At 40.8% G+C, this 18,576-nt stretch overlaps 1 protein-coding gene across 8 annotated transcripts in view; it reads left to right on the forward strand.

Annotated features, from left to right (window-relative positions):
- NRXN3 (neurexin 3) overlaps positions 1–18,576 on the forward strand; it is a 1,701,263-nt gene that overhangs the window by 790,095 nt on the left and 892,592 nt on the right. For all 8 annotated transcript variants that reach the window (XR_004479740.2, XM_033415363.2, XM_033415434.2 and 5 more), the window contains 3 exons: positions 8,654–8,773; positions 17,023–17,404; positions 18,208–18,398. Coding sequence is in view for 7 of the 8 variants with exons in the window: in XM_033415363.2 (XP_033271254.1) it covers positions 8,654–8,773; positions 17,023–17,404; positions 18,208–18,398 (693 nt within the window). In the remaining variant the exon portion in view is untranslated. The remainder of the gene's footprint in view (positions 1–8,653; positions 8,774–17,022; positions 17,405–18,207; positions 18,399–18,576) is intronic.

Raw genomic sequence — 18,576 nt, forward strand, 5'->3', positions numbered from 1 at the left:
TGTTAAAAGGATAAGAGGGTCCACCCAGGTGATAGGACCATTCTGTGTGGCAGTTGCCCGTGTCCACAGTGGGTGATCAGCTAATGTCATCCATCTCATAAGCCAGTAGACCTTGTAATTATCATTCCAAGGAGATAGGCTGGAAATATCATTCCTTTCCTATTCTTACCTTAGATTTAGTACTTTCTGTTGTGGGAAGGAGGTGCTGCAGACAGGGGATTGATATGGAAATGCCATTTCACAGAGCTCTTTGTTTTGGGGATACTTTTTAAAACCCAGTGACTATATCTTTATATTTAAAATAAAGTCCACCACCTGGGATGTGGTAATTATTAAAAACATAGAGCCTGAAGGGACTGTGGGTATGGAGACCACATCTCTTAACTTTTATCTTGAACAGACCTAAGCTAATTAGGAATGATGGTGACCTCACCTTCTCAAAAGCCCTCCATGGTCCTTACGGGTCCTCATGGGTCCTCATAGCAGAGAGCCCGGTGATGGTCCTCAGAGACCTGTGCTACTTTCTCACAACCTCAAGCATTTGGTCACTATTTGCTAATTTACAACCATAGCCCCCAAGTCTGCCCTCAGTGCTGATAGCAGACCACTGTCCCCTGTCTTCCCTGGACTTCAGAGACTTCAGGCAGCTAGAGGTTAATGGAAAGAGCTCTATCCGTGGAGTCAGGAGGCCTGGATTCTTGATTTAATAACGTCATAATATAATAGCCTTGTGACCTTGGGAAAGTCACCTAACCTCTCTGGAGCTCATCATGTAAGTGGTATCACCCACCTCACAGGGTGGTTGTACCATCTTAAGTTACTAGGGAGGAAGGGATCAAGTGCTACATGTTTCATCGTAGTCTGCGTTCCCTTGGGAGCAGAGTCTGAGACAAGGACTTGGGTCAGGTGGTTTATTTGGGAGGGATCCCAAAAGTAGGAATGAAGGAGCAGAGATAACGAGCATGAAGGAAGAAACACCAATGCAAGCGTCCATGGTCAAGGATTCTGCCGTGAGCCACATGGAAGTGGGGCAGATGGAGGGTGTTGTGATGAGCACCTCCAAGAATTGTCTGCCTGACTGGGACGTTTATCCATGAGCTCCATCCCCCTTGTTTGCCAGCCCCACTACCCCACTTTGCTGCTCTTGTGTGCAGATAAGGAAGGCTTCAGAGAAGCCTGAGAAGACCTGAGAGCTGGCCCTGCTTGAGGCGGGGACTGTCAGACTGTGTGTGAGACGGTGTGTAGCAGTAACTGCCCGCTGCCTCTGTGGCTGAGATCTGAGGTTGGCTCAGGACGCAATGTGGGACACCAAAAGTGTCGCTTGCTGGTGCACCAAAATACAGTGGCATATTTACCCTTCACTTACATTTCCAGTGTAAACTTTTAACTTCTTTTGGTTTTATTAGTAGGTCCTATGTGCTGGGACTAGATCCTAGCCTTGGAAATTGAAAAAGCAAAGCAAACTCAGGTCCTACTTTTCATTAAACCCCCAAATTAGATTTCCGGTTTCATATTAGGCAATGTTCTGATTTTCTCCATGTCCTTTACCTGGGCTCACCTCAATCCTCCTCAAATACCTGGACTGAGACGACCCGGGAGTGTAACCTTGATGGAGCTGTGAGAACAAATGAGGCTCAGTGGAGAGATTTTGCAGACGGACTGACTGGGGGTTGAGTCCTATAACTGTGTGACCTTGACCTTGTGGTGCTGTGCCCTGCCTCTTTATTGTAAAGTTGGGTAAACTGTATCAGCCCCATATTATGAACCTAAATAAGATCGTGTATGAATGTACTTGGTACCTCCTTCATCCCCATGTGAGTATCCCAGAAAGATGCATTGTCTTTTGTCTGGGGGGGGGTGCGGAATATATATATATATATATATATATATATATATATATATATATATATATATACACACATATATATATATATGTTTAAAAGGAAAGGTAGTGTCTTTATTTATATCTGCTGCCTGGTGTCTTTTAGCTTCAGATTTGTCTAATTCACTAATTCACAAAATGCAATGTTCAGGTCTCTTATGCTCCTTTCCCTTCTCTTCCTCTACCTTCAACAGATTTACTCTGTTATTTATTTGTTCATTCAATTTTACGTATTCACTTCTTAATTCAACTAAGTGTATTTATTTCTGTACTGAATATCTTCCTGAATTGGTCCAATTCATTATATTGCTAAAATAATTTGTAACTCTCTTCAGCTCCCCTTCCATTTCTTCTCCCTCCCTCAACCTGTCTACTAATTTGTTATTTAATTCATTCAATTCTATTTATTCACTCACTAGTTTTTTTTTTTTTTTTTTCCTAGTACGTTGAACACCTCCTTGGTGTAAGATACTCTGCTTAGCTGTTGGGGATTACAAAAGCAGCATGTTTTTTCTTAAAGGAAGGAAGGGAGAAAGGAAAGGAGAAAAGAAGGAAGGGAAGAAGAGGGGAGACAGGGAGACAGACAGAGAGACAGAGTCAGAGAAAGAAAGATAACATTAACCCAGCAACCTTGTGTCAAGGTTGCAAGCAGTGAACTCTGATTCACACTTCTCTTCAGTAGGAAGCTTGCAGGAGATGATAACAAGTGTGACTGATGCTAGGTAGGAAAGACACAAGTAACAGAGGTAAGCTCCCCTGGCTAATAGGATCAATCAATCATGTCTTGCTTCTTCTGGAATCGTTCTTATCTCGGTTGAAGGTGCCTTCGTCACCCAGGCTCCCAGACCAAATCTGGGAGTCATCATCGATTCTTCTCTTTCTCTCTCCCACTTCCAACCCACCTCCCAAACCAATCTCCAAGTGCTGTCGACCCCACCTCTGAAATACATCACAGACCTCACCACTTCTGTTTCTACTGCTACCTCCCTAGTCCAGGTCACTTTCATTTCCTGCCTTTAACAGCCTTTTAGTACATCTCCTCGTCTCCGTTGTTTGTCTCTTCTGGGCCAGTGCATCTGTAGCATCCAGAGTGAGTTTTCAAACTTTGATCCCCTTGCTGAAAACTTCCCAGTGGCCTCCTGCTGCACTTAGAGCAGCATTCAGGTTCTAGGGCCTCTAGATCTGGCTTCTGTCTACGCTGCCATCTTCTCTCCCGTCACAGCCCCTCTGCAGACATAAGGGACTTCTTTCCGCTCCTTCTCAGATGTACCATCTCACTTAATAGCTCTCCGTCCAGCCTGGTACAGGGCCAGAAGAGAGATGTCACCTCAGAGAGGCCTTTCTGGAACGTTCTGTGATGTAGCCAATCCTCTATTCCCACTCCCACCCCAATTACTTCTCATCGTATTACCCTGTTGTATTTTCTTCATAGGACCCAACCTATCTGAAGTGATCTCATGTTCTTCAATTTGTATTTTATCCTTCATTGCCCCCCCCACCCCAAACTAGCCCGTGAGCTCTAAAGGGCGAGCACCTGGTCTGTCTTGTTCGCCTCTTCATCCTTCACGCCTAGAATGGTGCCTGCACCCAAGCCGATGCTCCTTTACCATTTGTTAAATATGTGAGTAAACTCTGCGATATGTGGTTGGTGTTAGTAACAGGACTGTGTCAGAACCTGGAAGGGCAGAGTAGAGAATGAGCCACAGGGAAAGGGATGGCAGCCCAGAGACGAACGTGTTGCATGTGGCAGGCCTGGTGGGACATGGACCTATTCAAGCCCAGTACATATCGCTGGTGTCTTCAGTGGGTTTTAACTAGACGCAGGCCTCCAGGAGGGTGTATGGGCTCAAGCTGAATGATTGGCTCACTTGTCTCTCTCACATACTTCACTGGGAGACTTCTTAATACAAGGCTTCCAGAGAGCCTCCTCTGCTTTTTGCATCTATTGTAGGAGAGATGACAGCTCTTCCTGAGTCCTGAAGGGTCCAGTAAAAAATGAAATGATCTATTGGAAATATTTCACCAAACAGGCTCTATAAGTAAATATGATTTAATTTTTTTTCAAAGAAAATGAATGCTTTTGACAAAAATAAGTTTTATCAAAACAAAACAAAACACTCCTCACTCTCTGTTGGGTTGTCAGCCCAAAGAAAACAAGCAGAACATGAAATTTTGGGGGACAAATAAAATGCTTTTCTCCTACTTCCTTGCCACCCTCCTTATTCTTTAGTCCCATTCTTTTCCTCCTTACCCCTGCTTTAGTTGCTGAATCTATTCTCTCTGGAGAGGAAGACTCATAAAATGTATGGTGCTATATATAGGCTTAGTAAAATGTTTGTCACAGCTCAGCTTGCCCGACCTAAGGTGCTGGTGGAAATAAGGTAAGTTTTCTCTTTTTAAATATTTTTGGTGTTCTTTAAACCTAACACGGTCCATCATTTTGTGTATTTATTTGCCATGTCATTTAGATGTATAATCACATGCATTGCACTACACCTCTCTAAAGGAGTGAATTTCATCTTTTTTAATGCATTGTAGGAATTTTGATTCATGTGAAACCATAGTTCCAAGAGAAATCAAGTTTTCCATTTTCCCTTTTCCCTTCCTGCACAAATAGGAAGATGTTCAGTGATTATGGTGCAGGTGTTGCTTCCTCAGTCCCTCCTACCCCTCCCGCCAAAGTTTCTAAATGGTACCCACCCACTTTTAGAAATAGCACTTTGTGGAACATGGAAGGAATTTCTACTCCCTGCATATGAGCAAAACCATCTGGTTTAGTTGGTTTGGGCAGGTCTTAGAAATATATCGACAGATTATTGAAATACGAGATATTTGGGTATCTTGTAGTTTTGCCGGTTATATTGCTCCTGGGGGGAATAACAAATTCAGGTATTGTGAACAGTCTGTTTAAGAAAAAACACACAACTAAATAGCTTCAAAATAATTAAAATCCAAAGTCCACCTTGTGAAGGTGGGTGCCTTTAGTAGTGCTCAAATGTAGATTTTTCCCACATACTTCCATTCCCTATCTGCCAAAAGAGGGAACACTGCTCATATCTGAGTGGCATCTTCCTCCAAGCAATCAGCAATGATTTCTCTCTCAAAGGGTACTTTTCTCCTAATTTTTCATTTTGATCTTATTCTTAGCTCCAGCTTCCATGGGGTTACTGTAGGAGAGGTCAAGAAAACAGTCTAGTTTGTGTCCTTCTTCCATGATTCTCATTCTCTATCCCCTGTTCATCAGAGGATCTTCTGTGAGACCAGCCTTAACTAAAAAAGATGATACTACATGAGTTTGCAGTGAGGCTGTGTTGAATGGGCATTTGTGTGGTGTTACCCAGAGGATTCATTGAAGGCTCTCTGTTCTACAATAGCAGATGATTCAATGCTCCACTGCTACAGACTGCTGCATCCTGGAAATCTTCATCTGCAAGTTTGCTTCTTTACTCCAGTCATGGGTGTCATTACCTGGGAAATTCAACTACAGGGTGTCAGACAACTTATTAGTTTTCTGTATTTAGATCAAAATTAAGAATCTAAGCAGCCTAACGGGAATCAAAGGATTGTTGTGTGATCAATCTTGATTACTTAAACTATAAAAGAAGGAAACATGCATCTAATACATGCATCCAATATGTATCCAATTGCAGATCATAATTATCCTAGCTACTAAAAAGAAAAAGGACGGTGCTGGATAATTGATAGCTTTGATAATATTTTTTTAAGTTCTCACCAGGTCCCTTTTAAATCTCAACTTACAAAATGATTTCCTCCTTCTTATCTGGACCATCCTTTACTTAACAGCAAAGAACTCTTCACATTCATTGTTTTACTGATGCTTTGTGCTTGAATCTTCCAGAGGAGTTGTTCCAAACTGAATCCTCTTATTTCTAAAACCATCTGTATGTTTCAACTTTCAGCCTGTGTCTGCATCTTGCATCACTTATCAATCCATTTTTATGCTTAGGCTACAGATTAGATTTGCCCTTCCCCTCTATTTGTGAACGTTTCCAGCTGAGTTTAAACCACATTTTCCTTCTAGTAGGACAAATTGACCTTTTCGCTTGATTAAAGATAAATGCCATTGACTCTCCACTTTTGGAGGCTGAGAGTTTTCCAGAAGCTCACTGAGATTTCTCTATTTATTGCTTGAAAATAAACATCAAACAATACTCATTTCCCTGCCGTTTTATGGAGATGAGTGTGAATCTTTTTTCTACTCTTAGAGGAATGAGGATTAGTGGGTGGGAGGTCAAGTGCGATCAAGCAGTAGGGTATGAGAGGTTTCAGTTCTTTTTTTCACATTTTTGGTCACAGGCCATCACATCCTAAAGTTTTAGAGTCAAATTTCCAGTCTGACCATGGTGGACATTTCAAGGAGTCCAGAAGTACCTGCAGAATATCAGCAGCATTTACCACACCTGGGCTCAGGCAAGGCTTGTTTTTCCATCTCTGTGGCTGATACGGCACTAACGTAACAATGTCCTAAAACTGATTGTGTTTGTGTTAGTAATTTTCCCTCTTATCTGTTCCCAATCCTAAAAATTAAGCGATGTGTGAAAATTGTCTAAAGAACAGATGCCACCTATAAGAGCTCTTGAAATAGCCTATGTTTGTAGCAGTTCTGCCTCCGTAGCCAATATTTTCCACATCTTTCTTTACTTTCTTCTTTCTTATTGAAGCATTTGCATGTAGAATAAAGAGGATAAAAACATTAAAAAACAAAGGCAGATTTGTTTCTTCTGAGAACATCTGTTCTTGCTTCAAAGTACCCACAAGATGTGGGTCCATTTTCTCCCAGTGTCCACACAGTGTGCTGCTGTTGTTATCACTCATAGACCTGCATTTAATGAGATAAGGAGCAGTGCTATCTAATCAGTTGAAATGTAGGGAAAAGCCTGTTACAGTGTATACATTTTAGATAATATGAAAGACAGGAATGCCCACAAAGAGAAGCTAAGATTGTGTATTACATCTTTTGTTGTAGAATTATTTTTTTCATTGGTCTCACGGCATCATTACTCAGTTCTGGGTGTATTTGGTCCATTCTAAGTTTCTTCACAGAATTCTCAGGATTTTTGTAACTATGGATTGCACGTGGGGTATAGGTACATTCTGAAAAATATTAAACACAAATTACCTGCTGAATACATTGTGATTGAAAGAAATCTTTCCACTTTGAAAGACTGTTTATTTTTCAAGAAGGAAATTTCCCCAAACTTCAGCTACTGTCATAACTCTTATAACCAACACTTAATAGAAATACTAATTACTGAAAATTAAAGGATCCAATTTAAAATGACTTAGCTTAAAAGATCCCTACCCAAATGATACTCTTTTTTCTTTTCTCCCCTAAATGATATATAATATCTTCAGTCTTGGAGGTAGAGGAGTGGGGAGAGTGGTTAAGGAAAGATATATAATAAAAGTTTCAAAATTAGATAAAAGTATACTGACCTTATTTGATGGTTTCCAAAGAAGTAAAGACATAGGTAGACATCAGTTATTCAACAAGCACTCGTTAAAGCACCTACTATGTACCTGGCCCTGTTGGAGCCAAGTGTGTAGTCTTCTGAAATATTTCAGATGCATACCATCCTTGGAGATGTATTGCCCAGTTACCTGTTTCATCTTTTTGTTTTTGCAAGTTGTTTCCAGAAGTAAGGCTTTACATATATTGACTGACTAATGTAGGAAGATTTAAGCAGTATCCTTCTGCATGCGATCAGCTATCTATGTAGAGAGAGCAAACTTGTTCTAAGTTTTCTGGTTCTATGCAATCTTCTTTGTCTTTTCAACTTAAATCTCAGTTCAATGGCGAGTGAAACATAGTATTCCACTCCCCCTCATTACTAACTGAAATGTTTCAATGCCTCAGTGTTCGTCTTGCCAACTTCTGTCCCTAAATACCCTAAGTCCTTGTTGCATCTGATTCTTCCTAGGGTTCACTTGAACACCATCTTGAGCATCTTGATCATGGATCTTTTGAGGCAACTTGGTTTATTCCTTTATTTAGTGGCACGTTTTACTGAATATTCTTTTGACCTAAACAGGTTCAATTTTGGAATTTTGCATTATTTCATATTTTAAGTCTTTGGATCTTTTTGGAAGATGATGAACAATGAATAAGCCCTGGGGCCCATCATATTCCCTTCAGGAGCATTATTTATAATGGGGTTTAAGCCTTGACGTTATTATTATGGTAACGGTTACTGTCGTGATTTCTGTGGTCACTGAATTCTGGTAAGACCGTAGGTTAATGGAAATGTCAAGTTAAAAGCATAGCTCTTTTCTCATCGAGTTGGTGGATACTCTCCAAAAGCCAGACTGGTGTATTATGCCTGAGTGACCAAATGATTCTAAAGGAATGTATGATGAATTTCCTGTATCTTCAAGAAATGCATCTGAAGTCTAAGACTTTAGGAAACAAAATGACAGCTGACTACTGTTTCCTGTAAATGTTGGCTTATTGCCATTGGCATATATATGTTGGCTATATGTTGGCTTATTGTCATTGGCATTTTAAGTATCTTGCACCTTTAGATAAAGGAGGGCACTTATTTGTTATTGTCCATTATGATTCAGTTGAGATTGTGCCCTGGGGACTGCGTGGAGGCCCTGTTGGATCAGTGAAACTCAGATGGGCTCTGGAGGGATACGATTCCTTGAATGCTGCTGGGTCATGTGCACCAGTGTGGCTTTGACAACGCTGATGCCATGAACACTACTTTTAGAATTGATTCTAACTTTGGCACTTACCACTGCCCTTAGGCAAAGGACCAGAGACCCTGTATGCGGGGCAGAAGCTCAATGACAACGAATGGCACACCGTTCGGGTGGTGCGGAGAGGAAAAAGCCTCAAGTTAACCGTGGACGATGATGTGGCCGAGGGTGAGTACAGCTGGAGTGAATTTGGCTCTCTTTGCTCTCAGACTCCTCTTGGTCATTCAGTGAGCAAAGTGTTGTGTTTGGAAACCTTGTATTTTGCTAAACAGAAGTCACATGTCTTGTTCTCTGGTAAGACTAAGGCTCAGGTAAGACTAAGAAGATCTTCCTCTATATTTTCATAATCCCTTTTCATTGATCTGTATGACAGAACTTATCCCCTATGGTGGTTACATATTGATGGGGCGCTCTCCTTAGGCATAGAGTATGTGTCTGGAGAACAGACGTAGAGTTCTACAGATCCTGCTATTATTCAGTTACTCAAAAACCGCTTATCAATCATCCTTCAAAGTGCCAGTCCTTCCCTTTTGAATGAGTCTCTCTCCAGTAGAGGGAGACGGATAAACCAGAAATTCAGAACATTATAGGTACAAGTAAGTACCGAAGTGAGTGCATGATACTTAGAAGGTGCTGAATAATTATTCATTTATTTAATAACTTATTTAATCATTATTAATTGAGTACCTACTCTGTACTAAGCACCGCTTTAGAAGGCACTGGGAATGTGGTGGTGGACAATTAGGCAAGTCCTTGGTCTGGTGGAATTTACATTCTAGGAGGGCAAGGAATAAGCGAATGAATCCATACAGATGTAAAGGAACATTCAGACCCTCACACAAGCAATAAGTATTTCTTGACAGCCTGTTATATTTCAGGAATGTGCTAGGGATTGTAGAAGATAAAAGGGAAGAACAAAATTACCTATTTCCTTCAACAATGAACCAATTTTGTAGATGAGATAGGACTCGGGAATTTGAAAATAAGACAAGGAATATATAATGAGATTCTAATTTGGGTGGGTAAGGTTATAATTGTCAATCGGAAGGTAATTTTCTCAATTATCAGTTTGGGCTGGAGAAATCGGGAGTGGTTTAGGGAGGTAGATCTTTGGGCAGAATTTGATGGATAATTTAATAAGATCTCGGGCAGAAGAGAGAAGGCATCTGTCAGTGCATCTTACATGCTGCATTCTAAAATTTTTACTCTCCAGTATTTGAGAGCCGTGCATATCTGTTATGCAGACTTCTTGTCCATGTGGGAAGGGAAAACATGGGGCAGGATGGGGTATCACGCAGAACGCTGTTGGTGTCAGGACACCTGGACCCTGATGCTGATTCTCTGCAGGATGTTGGGAAAGTCACTTACCATTTCTGGACCTGTCAAATGAAGTCAGTGGCCTAAGCCATGTCTACAGTTTCTTCTGTGAATAAGACAGGTTAGAGTGAGGAGCCTTCGGGTTTAACAGTCATTGTCACTAAAATGCTTTACACCTTGAAATTCAATTGTTGCTAAGACTATTTTCAGAATAAAGTTTCTGCAATTTTGGGTTCTGTAATTTAATTTTATAATCATGAGCCTGAGCTTCTGTTCTCCTGGAGTCAGGAATTATAGTGAGCCATGTATGTGTTTGTGCAGGTGAGAGTGTGTTTGTGTGTATGGGTGTGCATGAGTCAGGAAGGAGAGTCTGGAAGGAGCGAGAACAGCTCACATATATCCAGTGCCCAGCTGGCATTAGGTGCTGGGTTAGCCTTGTACACATATCACCTCCTGTAATCTTCTGAAGCGCACCATTGCCTTGCAGCTTAAGTGTTCTTATTGTCATTTTACGTAAGGGCGACACGAACTTAGAGGGAGTTGTGTGCGTAAGCTCTAAATTCATGTCTGTGTGATGTGACCAAGTCAAGCTGCTTGTCAGACTTCCCAGTTCATCCTAAGAAAATGATGTGTCTTACACTATAGGTAAAATACAGTGGACTGGATTGGGGTGAGGTGAGGAATACATTTCGGTAGGTACACAACAGTACCCAACCCCTTCCCTCCTAAAGAGAAGACAAACAACTACAGTGATTAGCCAGCATCCTCCAGTTGTACATGGACATAACTTAGTAGTGGGAGATAACAGTTGCTGTTCTCTATGCCTGAAGGGTAACTTAGCTTTATGTAATGAAAATAAGCAGAATGATTGTAAGCTTTAGAACCCACAGCCAACCTGAATTAATTCTTCAAGAAATCCGCATGAGAGAATGCAGAGAGCAGCCTGCAAAGGCAGCAGTGATAACATGTCACGTCCCTGGGTGCCTGCTCTGGGTTTAGCCCAGTAAAGCCAACAGTGCTATTTGCAGCGTGTTTTCATAAACAGCCACTAGATGGCGACCTCACACTGCTCTTTCCAGACAGCAAGTTCCTTTTCTTTCCATAGGGAAATTATATACCATTAAATCTATAGTCATAAAGAACTGCAGGACTGAGGGTACAGTCATGTGTAATGCCTCCCTCAGTCATTATTCTTTTTTAGAAGCTTTACAGTAAAGGTAATTATAGGTGTGCTTTCTCTTACCACTAATAATTAAAAGGCAGGATTAAACCATGGATGCCCAAGTCATCCAGTAATTTGATATTTGAAATGAATGAAGCTGTTTCGTACTCTGCCTTTCCCCCTACTTTGCTGCTGATGGAAAAAAAAGCAGCCGAAAGGATAAAGAAACTTGGGAGAAGAAAAGAGCTATTTTGCTTATGAGCCACAACCTTGGATTGCTTCTTACAGTGATAAGGGGTTTGGGAATTTTAATTTTAGCTCACAGAAGTCATAAAATCAGGCAATGAAACTAAAAACCACATAGTCCTCAGGTTATTAAGTAGTGTCTTATTGGCTTATTTAGTAATGCCTTTCATGCTGTTTAAAGTCGCCCAGGAGGTCAGATTTTCAGCTAGTTTGTAGAAATGATGCAAAGAATAGGTCAGATGTATAAGAAATCTAAAGCAAGGGAAGAAATAGTCCTCGGCCTGGCAGTTTTCATTTATTGTAATATAACATGTTCCTGGAAAAATATTAAGTTCAGTTGACAGTTAAGGATTGATTGATTGAGCTGGATTTCTATGATTAAAAGTAAATTAAAAGAATACCTCCCTTGGGTTAGCTCCTCAGCATTAGGGCCTGACACTGCAGGGACCACCCGCGCCACCTAGAACTTCTTGCTGGTACAGAAATTCACCTCTCTTCTGACTCCTCTGGTCCATGTTGACTTTTTCCTTCCTTCCCTCGTCCTATATAGCATGTACAGCGTCAAGCTGTAAAAATCATTTTCCAAGAAAAAACTTGTTTCTCACGTTAATTAAAAAAAAAAAAGGGATGAGATCAATTTGGAAAATGCTGGTTAAACAAAATGAAGTGGAATTCTTACTTGAAAGACCTATTAGGAGCCTTTAATATGCTAATATACATTGCTCATCATCAATAATTACATATGCAGTGTTTGCCCAATTTATTTGGCACCAGAACTTCTTTTAAATTACTAAAGTATGTTACAGTATATACTTTTGAAAAATGTTGATATCGAGGAGAAAAGGGTGTGAGAGTGATAGAGCTGGAGGACTGTGGGCAAAACGTGCATCCTTTACTAAGGCTTTGTAAGTCTTTAAGTCTTCTTAACTTCTCTCCCCATGTCTGTGAGCCAAGGGAGGTCAAGTTGCCTCCTCTAAGCCTCTCCCGGTGTCTTTGCTGAGCTCTCAGTGTTGGCCTGCTCTTAGTGGTGACTCCAAAGCAGATGTCTCAAGTACAGCCTCCTTCCGCAGATGTGAGGGATGCTTGCTGTGCCTGGGCTCCTTTGCCAAACCCTGTTGGGCATAGAGAAGAGGCAAGACGTGGTCCCTACTTAAAAAGAGCTTGTGTTCTGCTAAAAGGGAGAAAGCAATAAATGAAGTCACCAGGAAATTCTTAACACACTTCAGAGAAAGGAAAAAAAAAATGAAAGCTGCATAATTAGTAACAGGTAACAGGCACTGTTCTAAGTACTTTATATGTACTGATACATTTAACCCTGATAATTTCCTCTTGATTTCACAGGGAAACTGAGGCACAGAAAAGTTATGAACCCAGGCAGTGAAGCCTCAGAGCCTACATGCTCATCCACTGTATGCTAATGCCTTGTGGGGGAAGTTGCAGCTTGAACTTGGCCAAAATTTTCAGTGGGTTTATGTTCTCAACAAACTTCAATACTCTGAGTCAGGCTGGTCTGTAAACTGCTTGCTGGCCATCAGTGAACTATGGAAGTGAATGTGTGAATAGGAGTCAAGGCAGCATGGCTGCTCTGGGGAAGGGGCTGGATACATTACCCATGAGTTAGATGGAATGACACTGTAATACTTGGCCACTGAAAAGGAGTGTGAACTCATCTCAGTCTCTGCATGGAAATTTCACCAGTTAAATTCCACCTACAGCTTTTCTCGGGCAATAATGCAAGGAATGAGTCAAGCTTTTTCTCCAGAAACAGTATAGTGTACAAGATAAGATATGGGCTTTGGACTGAAACATGCCTGTGTTCAATTTGGGGGTCTACCATTTATTACCTGTATGAACTTTGATAGAAGTTTAACCTCTCTAAGCAAAGCGTCCTCACCTCTAAAGCAAGGCAATGGTGCCTCTCTACAGTTTTATTGTGATAGTGACATTTGATGGCGGTTATAAAGTGCCTAGCATGATGCCTGGCATACAGACTATTCAGTAGTCTTGGTTTTTGCTTGTTACGTTTCTCCCAAGTTACTCGTCTCTCCTCCAGAGTTTGAAAGCAGCTGCTGTGAAGTATGCATACATTCTCCCCTTAAGTGGAAGTTTTAATTTAAGACAGCATTCAAAAGAGATGAGTGAGGTGAATCAGTCATATGTATACACATATCCACTCTTTTTTAGATTTCCTTCCCATTTAGGTCACCACCCAGCATTGAGTAGAGATTCCTGTGCTATAGAGTAGGTTCTCATTAGTTATCTATTTTATACATAGTAGTGTATATATGTCGGTCCCAATAAGAAACTCACACAACACTGTAAAGCAACTATACTCCAATAAAAATTAATAAAAAAATAAAACAGAATTATAAAGGGACGTCTCCTACAAATAAATAAATTGATTGATTGATTCATTCATTCATTCTTTGGGAAGCAACAACAAAAAGCAGATTGGTAACACCTGCCTGAGAAACCTAAGAATATTATAGAGAATAATACAACTAAATTGATGGTGTTATTATAACTTTAACATTACACACTACACCATAATAAAGATTATTTTATTGAAATGACTAAAAGAAGAAGAGGTGAGTGAAAAGGTTCCCGGTTATTGATTTTGCTTAGGTGATACACAGATTTAAAAAGGCACAGGTTTCAAACTTCAGCAATCTCTTCAGTGCATTTTCCAGGTGCAGCAGCATACATCTTTTTTGGCATCTCTGTCTGCAGCCAAGTGAGTTCCTTTAGCACATAGTGAAGCTAGTTCATTTTCTAATTTGGCCCCTTTCTAATTTGGTCACCTTCTTCACTCCCCTGCCTGCCCCCCTAACCCCACCAACTTCAAGTTGAAGCTCTCTGAGTTATCCTGAATTTTAAATCGGTCTGCATCCCTGGGCTAAATTCTCAAATTTCATTGTTAGCTTCCCTTCTCTTACTTGTCCAAGCGTTTCTTCAAGCTCTTCTTGAAAAGCTCAGTCAACACTCTACATGATTTTCTTGCTTTATGAAATTCATGTTCTAATGAGCAGAATTTCCTAACCCCTCAATTCTAGGGACCGGTTTATCTATAAACTTATCTATTTTTCTCTAAAAGATCCCAATTAACTTTAAAGTTGTCTCTTCGAATTTTTTTTTGAACTCCAGTCTTCACCAGGGATCACCCCTTTATCACTTTTTAGTTCTCATCACTGATCTTTTTCTATTTTTAACACTAAAATAAGAATGAGTAGGACTGCCGGCATCATCATAGTTAAGTTCCTGTGTCCTTATCGAGACTGGCTGTGGTTTCCCCTCCCCATCAGACTCCAGCCCCAGCTTTCAGCCTCCAGCCCTGGTATGAACAGCTGTAGCCAAATTGACATAGGGTATTTGTTTCAGTCACTTCATTGTTTTTAGATCATGTGAATTTTATGCTAGTTTGCATTTTCATGACCAGTCCAATTTTTAATACTAAGTAATTTTATACAGTGATTCTTTCTTCTAGTTAATCAATTGTTAGCAGATTTATGTTGTATTTTGATTTTTGTTGTTACAGTTTTATATGTAAGTTAACCAACATCATTATTTTATTTTTGCTTATATTAAGAGAACAATTTGTCATTAGCTGTCAGAACACCACATAGAAGCTCATAAAATGTAAATTTGATTTTTGTGCTTATGAGCGATTCTTTGAATTAGGTCTGCGTATGCTCCCAAAGGGATGAAGTTAATATTGAGCGTCCAAGGGTGTGATCTGGTTGAAGCTCCCAGATACTGCAGTTTAAGGACCCAAGAAAATACGATCCCCTCCCCTCCTTTAATTTTTGCCACCTGAGTTCTATACCAATAGAGAAAAACAAATGCAAGTCTGGTGGAAATGAGGTGTTTTTATTAGTGATAACACTGATGTTTAAACATGTGGTTTACATGTACTGAATTTCAGAATTAGAATTGCCCACTCAAACACTAACTAATTCAGGACTGGGGTAGGACTGAAGCAAGGCCTGTTCCTCTAACACCCATGCTGCGGATGAGTGAGTGAGGTAAACTGGTGTTTCTTGAGGGCAGCTTGCTCCCTTAAAGGACATGCCAGAGGCTGAGCTATGCACATATGGTTTCTCTTTGCAGACTGTCCTTAATAGTTCTGATTTCGTCACTTCCTTTCCTCTGGAAATTGACAAAAGAGGCAGTAAGAGATTCTAGGAGTGTCTTGCTAATGGAATTTCTTCAAAGTGGAGGGTAGCAACAGGAGAGGGAAGGAAGAGGGAATTCCCCTTCCCTACCTTCTACCTCTGGGGCATTAGGACATGGTTTGTTAAATTTTAATATGATTTATCCAAATAAATGTGAGAGAGCCACCTTCTGCTCTGGCCATACTAACGCTATTTTCCTTGACTTTGTTACTAAAGTTTCCAGTCTCTTTGTATTTATTTCAAGCCCACCTCATTACCCTTGCCCCAGCCTCTCACTACTTCTGGGTAAACCAGGTAGTGAGTGATCTAATATTTTATTTGTATGAGCTGGAGATATTTTACTTGCACATGTCAGACACCCATCTCAAATGCTTTAAGCATAAAGGAGAAACTATTGCCATGTAGTTTTTAAAAGTCCAGATTTGGCCAGCTAGATCCAGGTCTTCAAATGACATCATCCTGCCGAGCTGTTCCTCTCCATTCTGTGGTTGTCTGCTGGGTCTGCTGTCTCACCAGGGAGGCCCTAGCCCTCCAGTTATCACGTGGCCTCCAGCGGCCCTGGGTTTTCTTCTTACCCCTTCAGAAAGCCTTGTTTGCAAAGAACGTCTCTTTCCTAAGTGTTCCAGCACAAACCCTGGGGGAATATTACTGGACCAACTAGGGTTGCTGCTAATCCAGTGTTCTAAGGGGGGGGTCCCTAGACCAGTCATGTAAGCATCACCTTGAAACTTGTTAGAAATGCAGATTCTCAGGCTACACTGCAGACTTTTGAATAATAAACTCTAAGGGTGGGGCTCAGTGAACTGTGTGATTCAGATGCATGCTAAGGTTCGAAGACCACTTTGTTAGTCCGTAGACCATACTCAACGGCTAGAGAGATAAAAATACACTGAGTGGTTCTGCCTGGGTAGATTGATTACTTCAGGGGCTGGAATGGGGTCGTCTTCATCCAGCCCAGTTGGTTTAAGGGTGAAGTGAGGAGGGTATCTTCCCAAAGGAAGATTAGTTGTTATTATCAGAAAAAGCAACGGTTGCTGGTCAGGTAAAATTAATATGTTCTACAATAGAAACTTTTCCACAAGTACTGGGTGGTGAATTATTACACCAAGAATATTAGTAATGAATGCCTAAGGCTCGCTTATTTTATCTTTATAAGGGTTAGAGCAATAAAAGTTTTCCTTCTTATTGTATGTACTGGTACCCAATTATTTTCCTGAGTGGAGAAAACAAATAGTTTCATCCTTTAACTTGAGTTGCCCATGAGCTTATATTTTCCTTTATAAGATGGGACATTCTGAGCAGCTGCAGGAGCGCATGGGATGCAGGGCGTTTAACTTGGGCTGGGACAGTCATCAGCTCCCCGACTGAAGCCAAGTCAGATATCTACTATATTGAGTGTTTTATTTTCTGGAACTGAATACTTTGTGTGGAAACAAATTAGACCTAAAAGACGTAGTAAGGGTGCTATGACAAAACGTGGTAACTTCTCCTGTTTGTATCTCATCTGTGATTTTTCACAGGTACAATGGTGGGAGACCATACCCGCTTGGAATTCCACAACATTGAAACTGGTATCATGACCGAGAAACGTTACATCTCCGTTGTCCCCTCCAGTTTCATTGGCCACCTGCAGAGCCTCATGTTTAATGGGCTGCTCTACATTGACTTGTGCAAAAATGGAGACATCGATTACTGCGAACTGAAGGCTCGTTTTGGACTGAGGAACATCATCGCTGACCCTGTCACTTTTAAGACCAAGAGCAGCTACCTGAGCCTGGCCACCCTCCAGGCCTACACCTCCATGCACCTCTTCTTCCAGTTCAAGACCACCTCCGCTGACGGCTTCATTCTCTTCAATAGCGGTGATGGCAATGACTTCATTGCTGTTGAGCTCGTCAAGGGGTAAGTGGAAGAGATCGCCTAGTTTATACTAAATGTCTTAGCTCAAACCCTGAATAAAATATGCACAGAAAAAACTGTCTATTCTACTCTCTACCCTCTATTCCTGATTCATGCTGTCATCCCCATTGATTAAAAATATCTTTGTAATCATTAGGACTGGAAGGGAGAGAGATTCATGAGTTTGTTTAAAGATCTTCTTCTATAACTCAATACTGTCAGGCTTTTTAATCTGAAACGTAGTCCTTTAAACCTATGGGGAAAAAAGCTTATTTTTGCAAAAGGGGGATAGGGTATGTGTTGCATCTATCTCTGGGGCAGTACAGTCTGCAACCACCAAATTTATAGGAAGAAATGAAATACAGATATTTTCAGTACTACCATTAGCCCATATATGCAAATTTTAAAAAGCTGTTCTTGCTTCAAGATATTTTACTACTGTGTGTTGGGAAGTAGTCAAAACAAAAGCAAAAAATAGAACAAAACCCAAAAAACAGATCCATGATTGACTGTGAATTTAGATGTCGCCCCCTAATGTTTTGGAGTGTACCAGCTGTACTGCTTTGTGTCTCTGGATTTTTACTAGGTAGTGTTAAAGAAATGGATTCAATGAGTATAGAACTCAAGTGAAGTCTGGTAGAATAGGAACTGATTATTTTTATATTCTTAAATCAAGCTTTTAGTTATTCTTGCATGATGCCAGTCTAGCTTGGGGGATTTGAAGCCCCCAATGCCAGTTATGTACACATTGCCTTTAAACCACTGCAGGGAATCTCAAGTCATTGGGTGCTTGTGGTTCCTCCTAGGTACATACACTACGTGTTTGACCTTGGAAACGGCCCCAATGTGATCAAAGGCAACAGTGACCGCCCCCTGAATGACAACCAGTGGCACAACGTCGTCATCACCCGGGACAACAGTAACACCCACAGCCTGAAAGTGGACACTAAGGTGGTCACTCAGGTTATCAATGGTGCCAAAAATCTGGATTTGAAAGGTAAACCTTGTAAAGAAGTTTCTCCTTTTTAGAGCTTACAGTGGAAAGGCTGTTTCCAGAGGTAAACTACAGTTTAGGAGCGCCGTGCATTTTTGATACATCATACATAACCTATTTTAACAACATTGAATTATAACATGATGCAATTTGTTAGTTTTTACTTCTACCACTCCTTAGG

Source organism: Orcinus orca, chromosome 2, assembly GCF_937001465.1.
Source record: "Orcinus orca chromosome 2, mOrcOrc1.1, whole genome shotgun sequence".
Classification (NCBI taxonomy): domain Eukaryota; kingdom Metazoa; phylum Chordata; class Mammalia; order Artiodactyla; family Delphinidae; genus Orcinus; species Orcinus orca.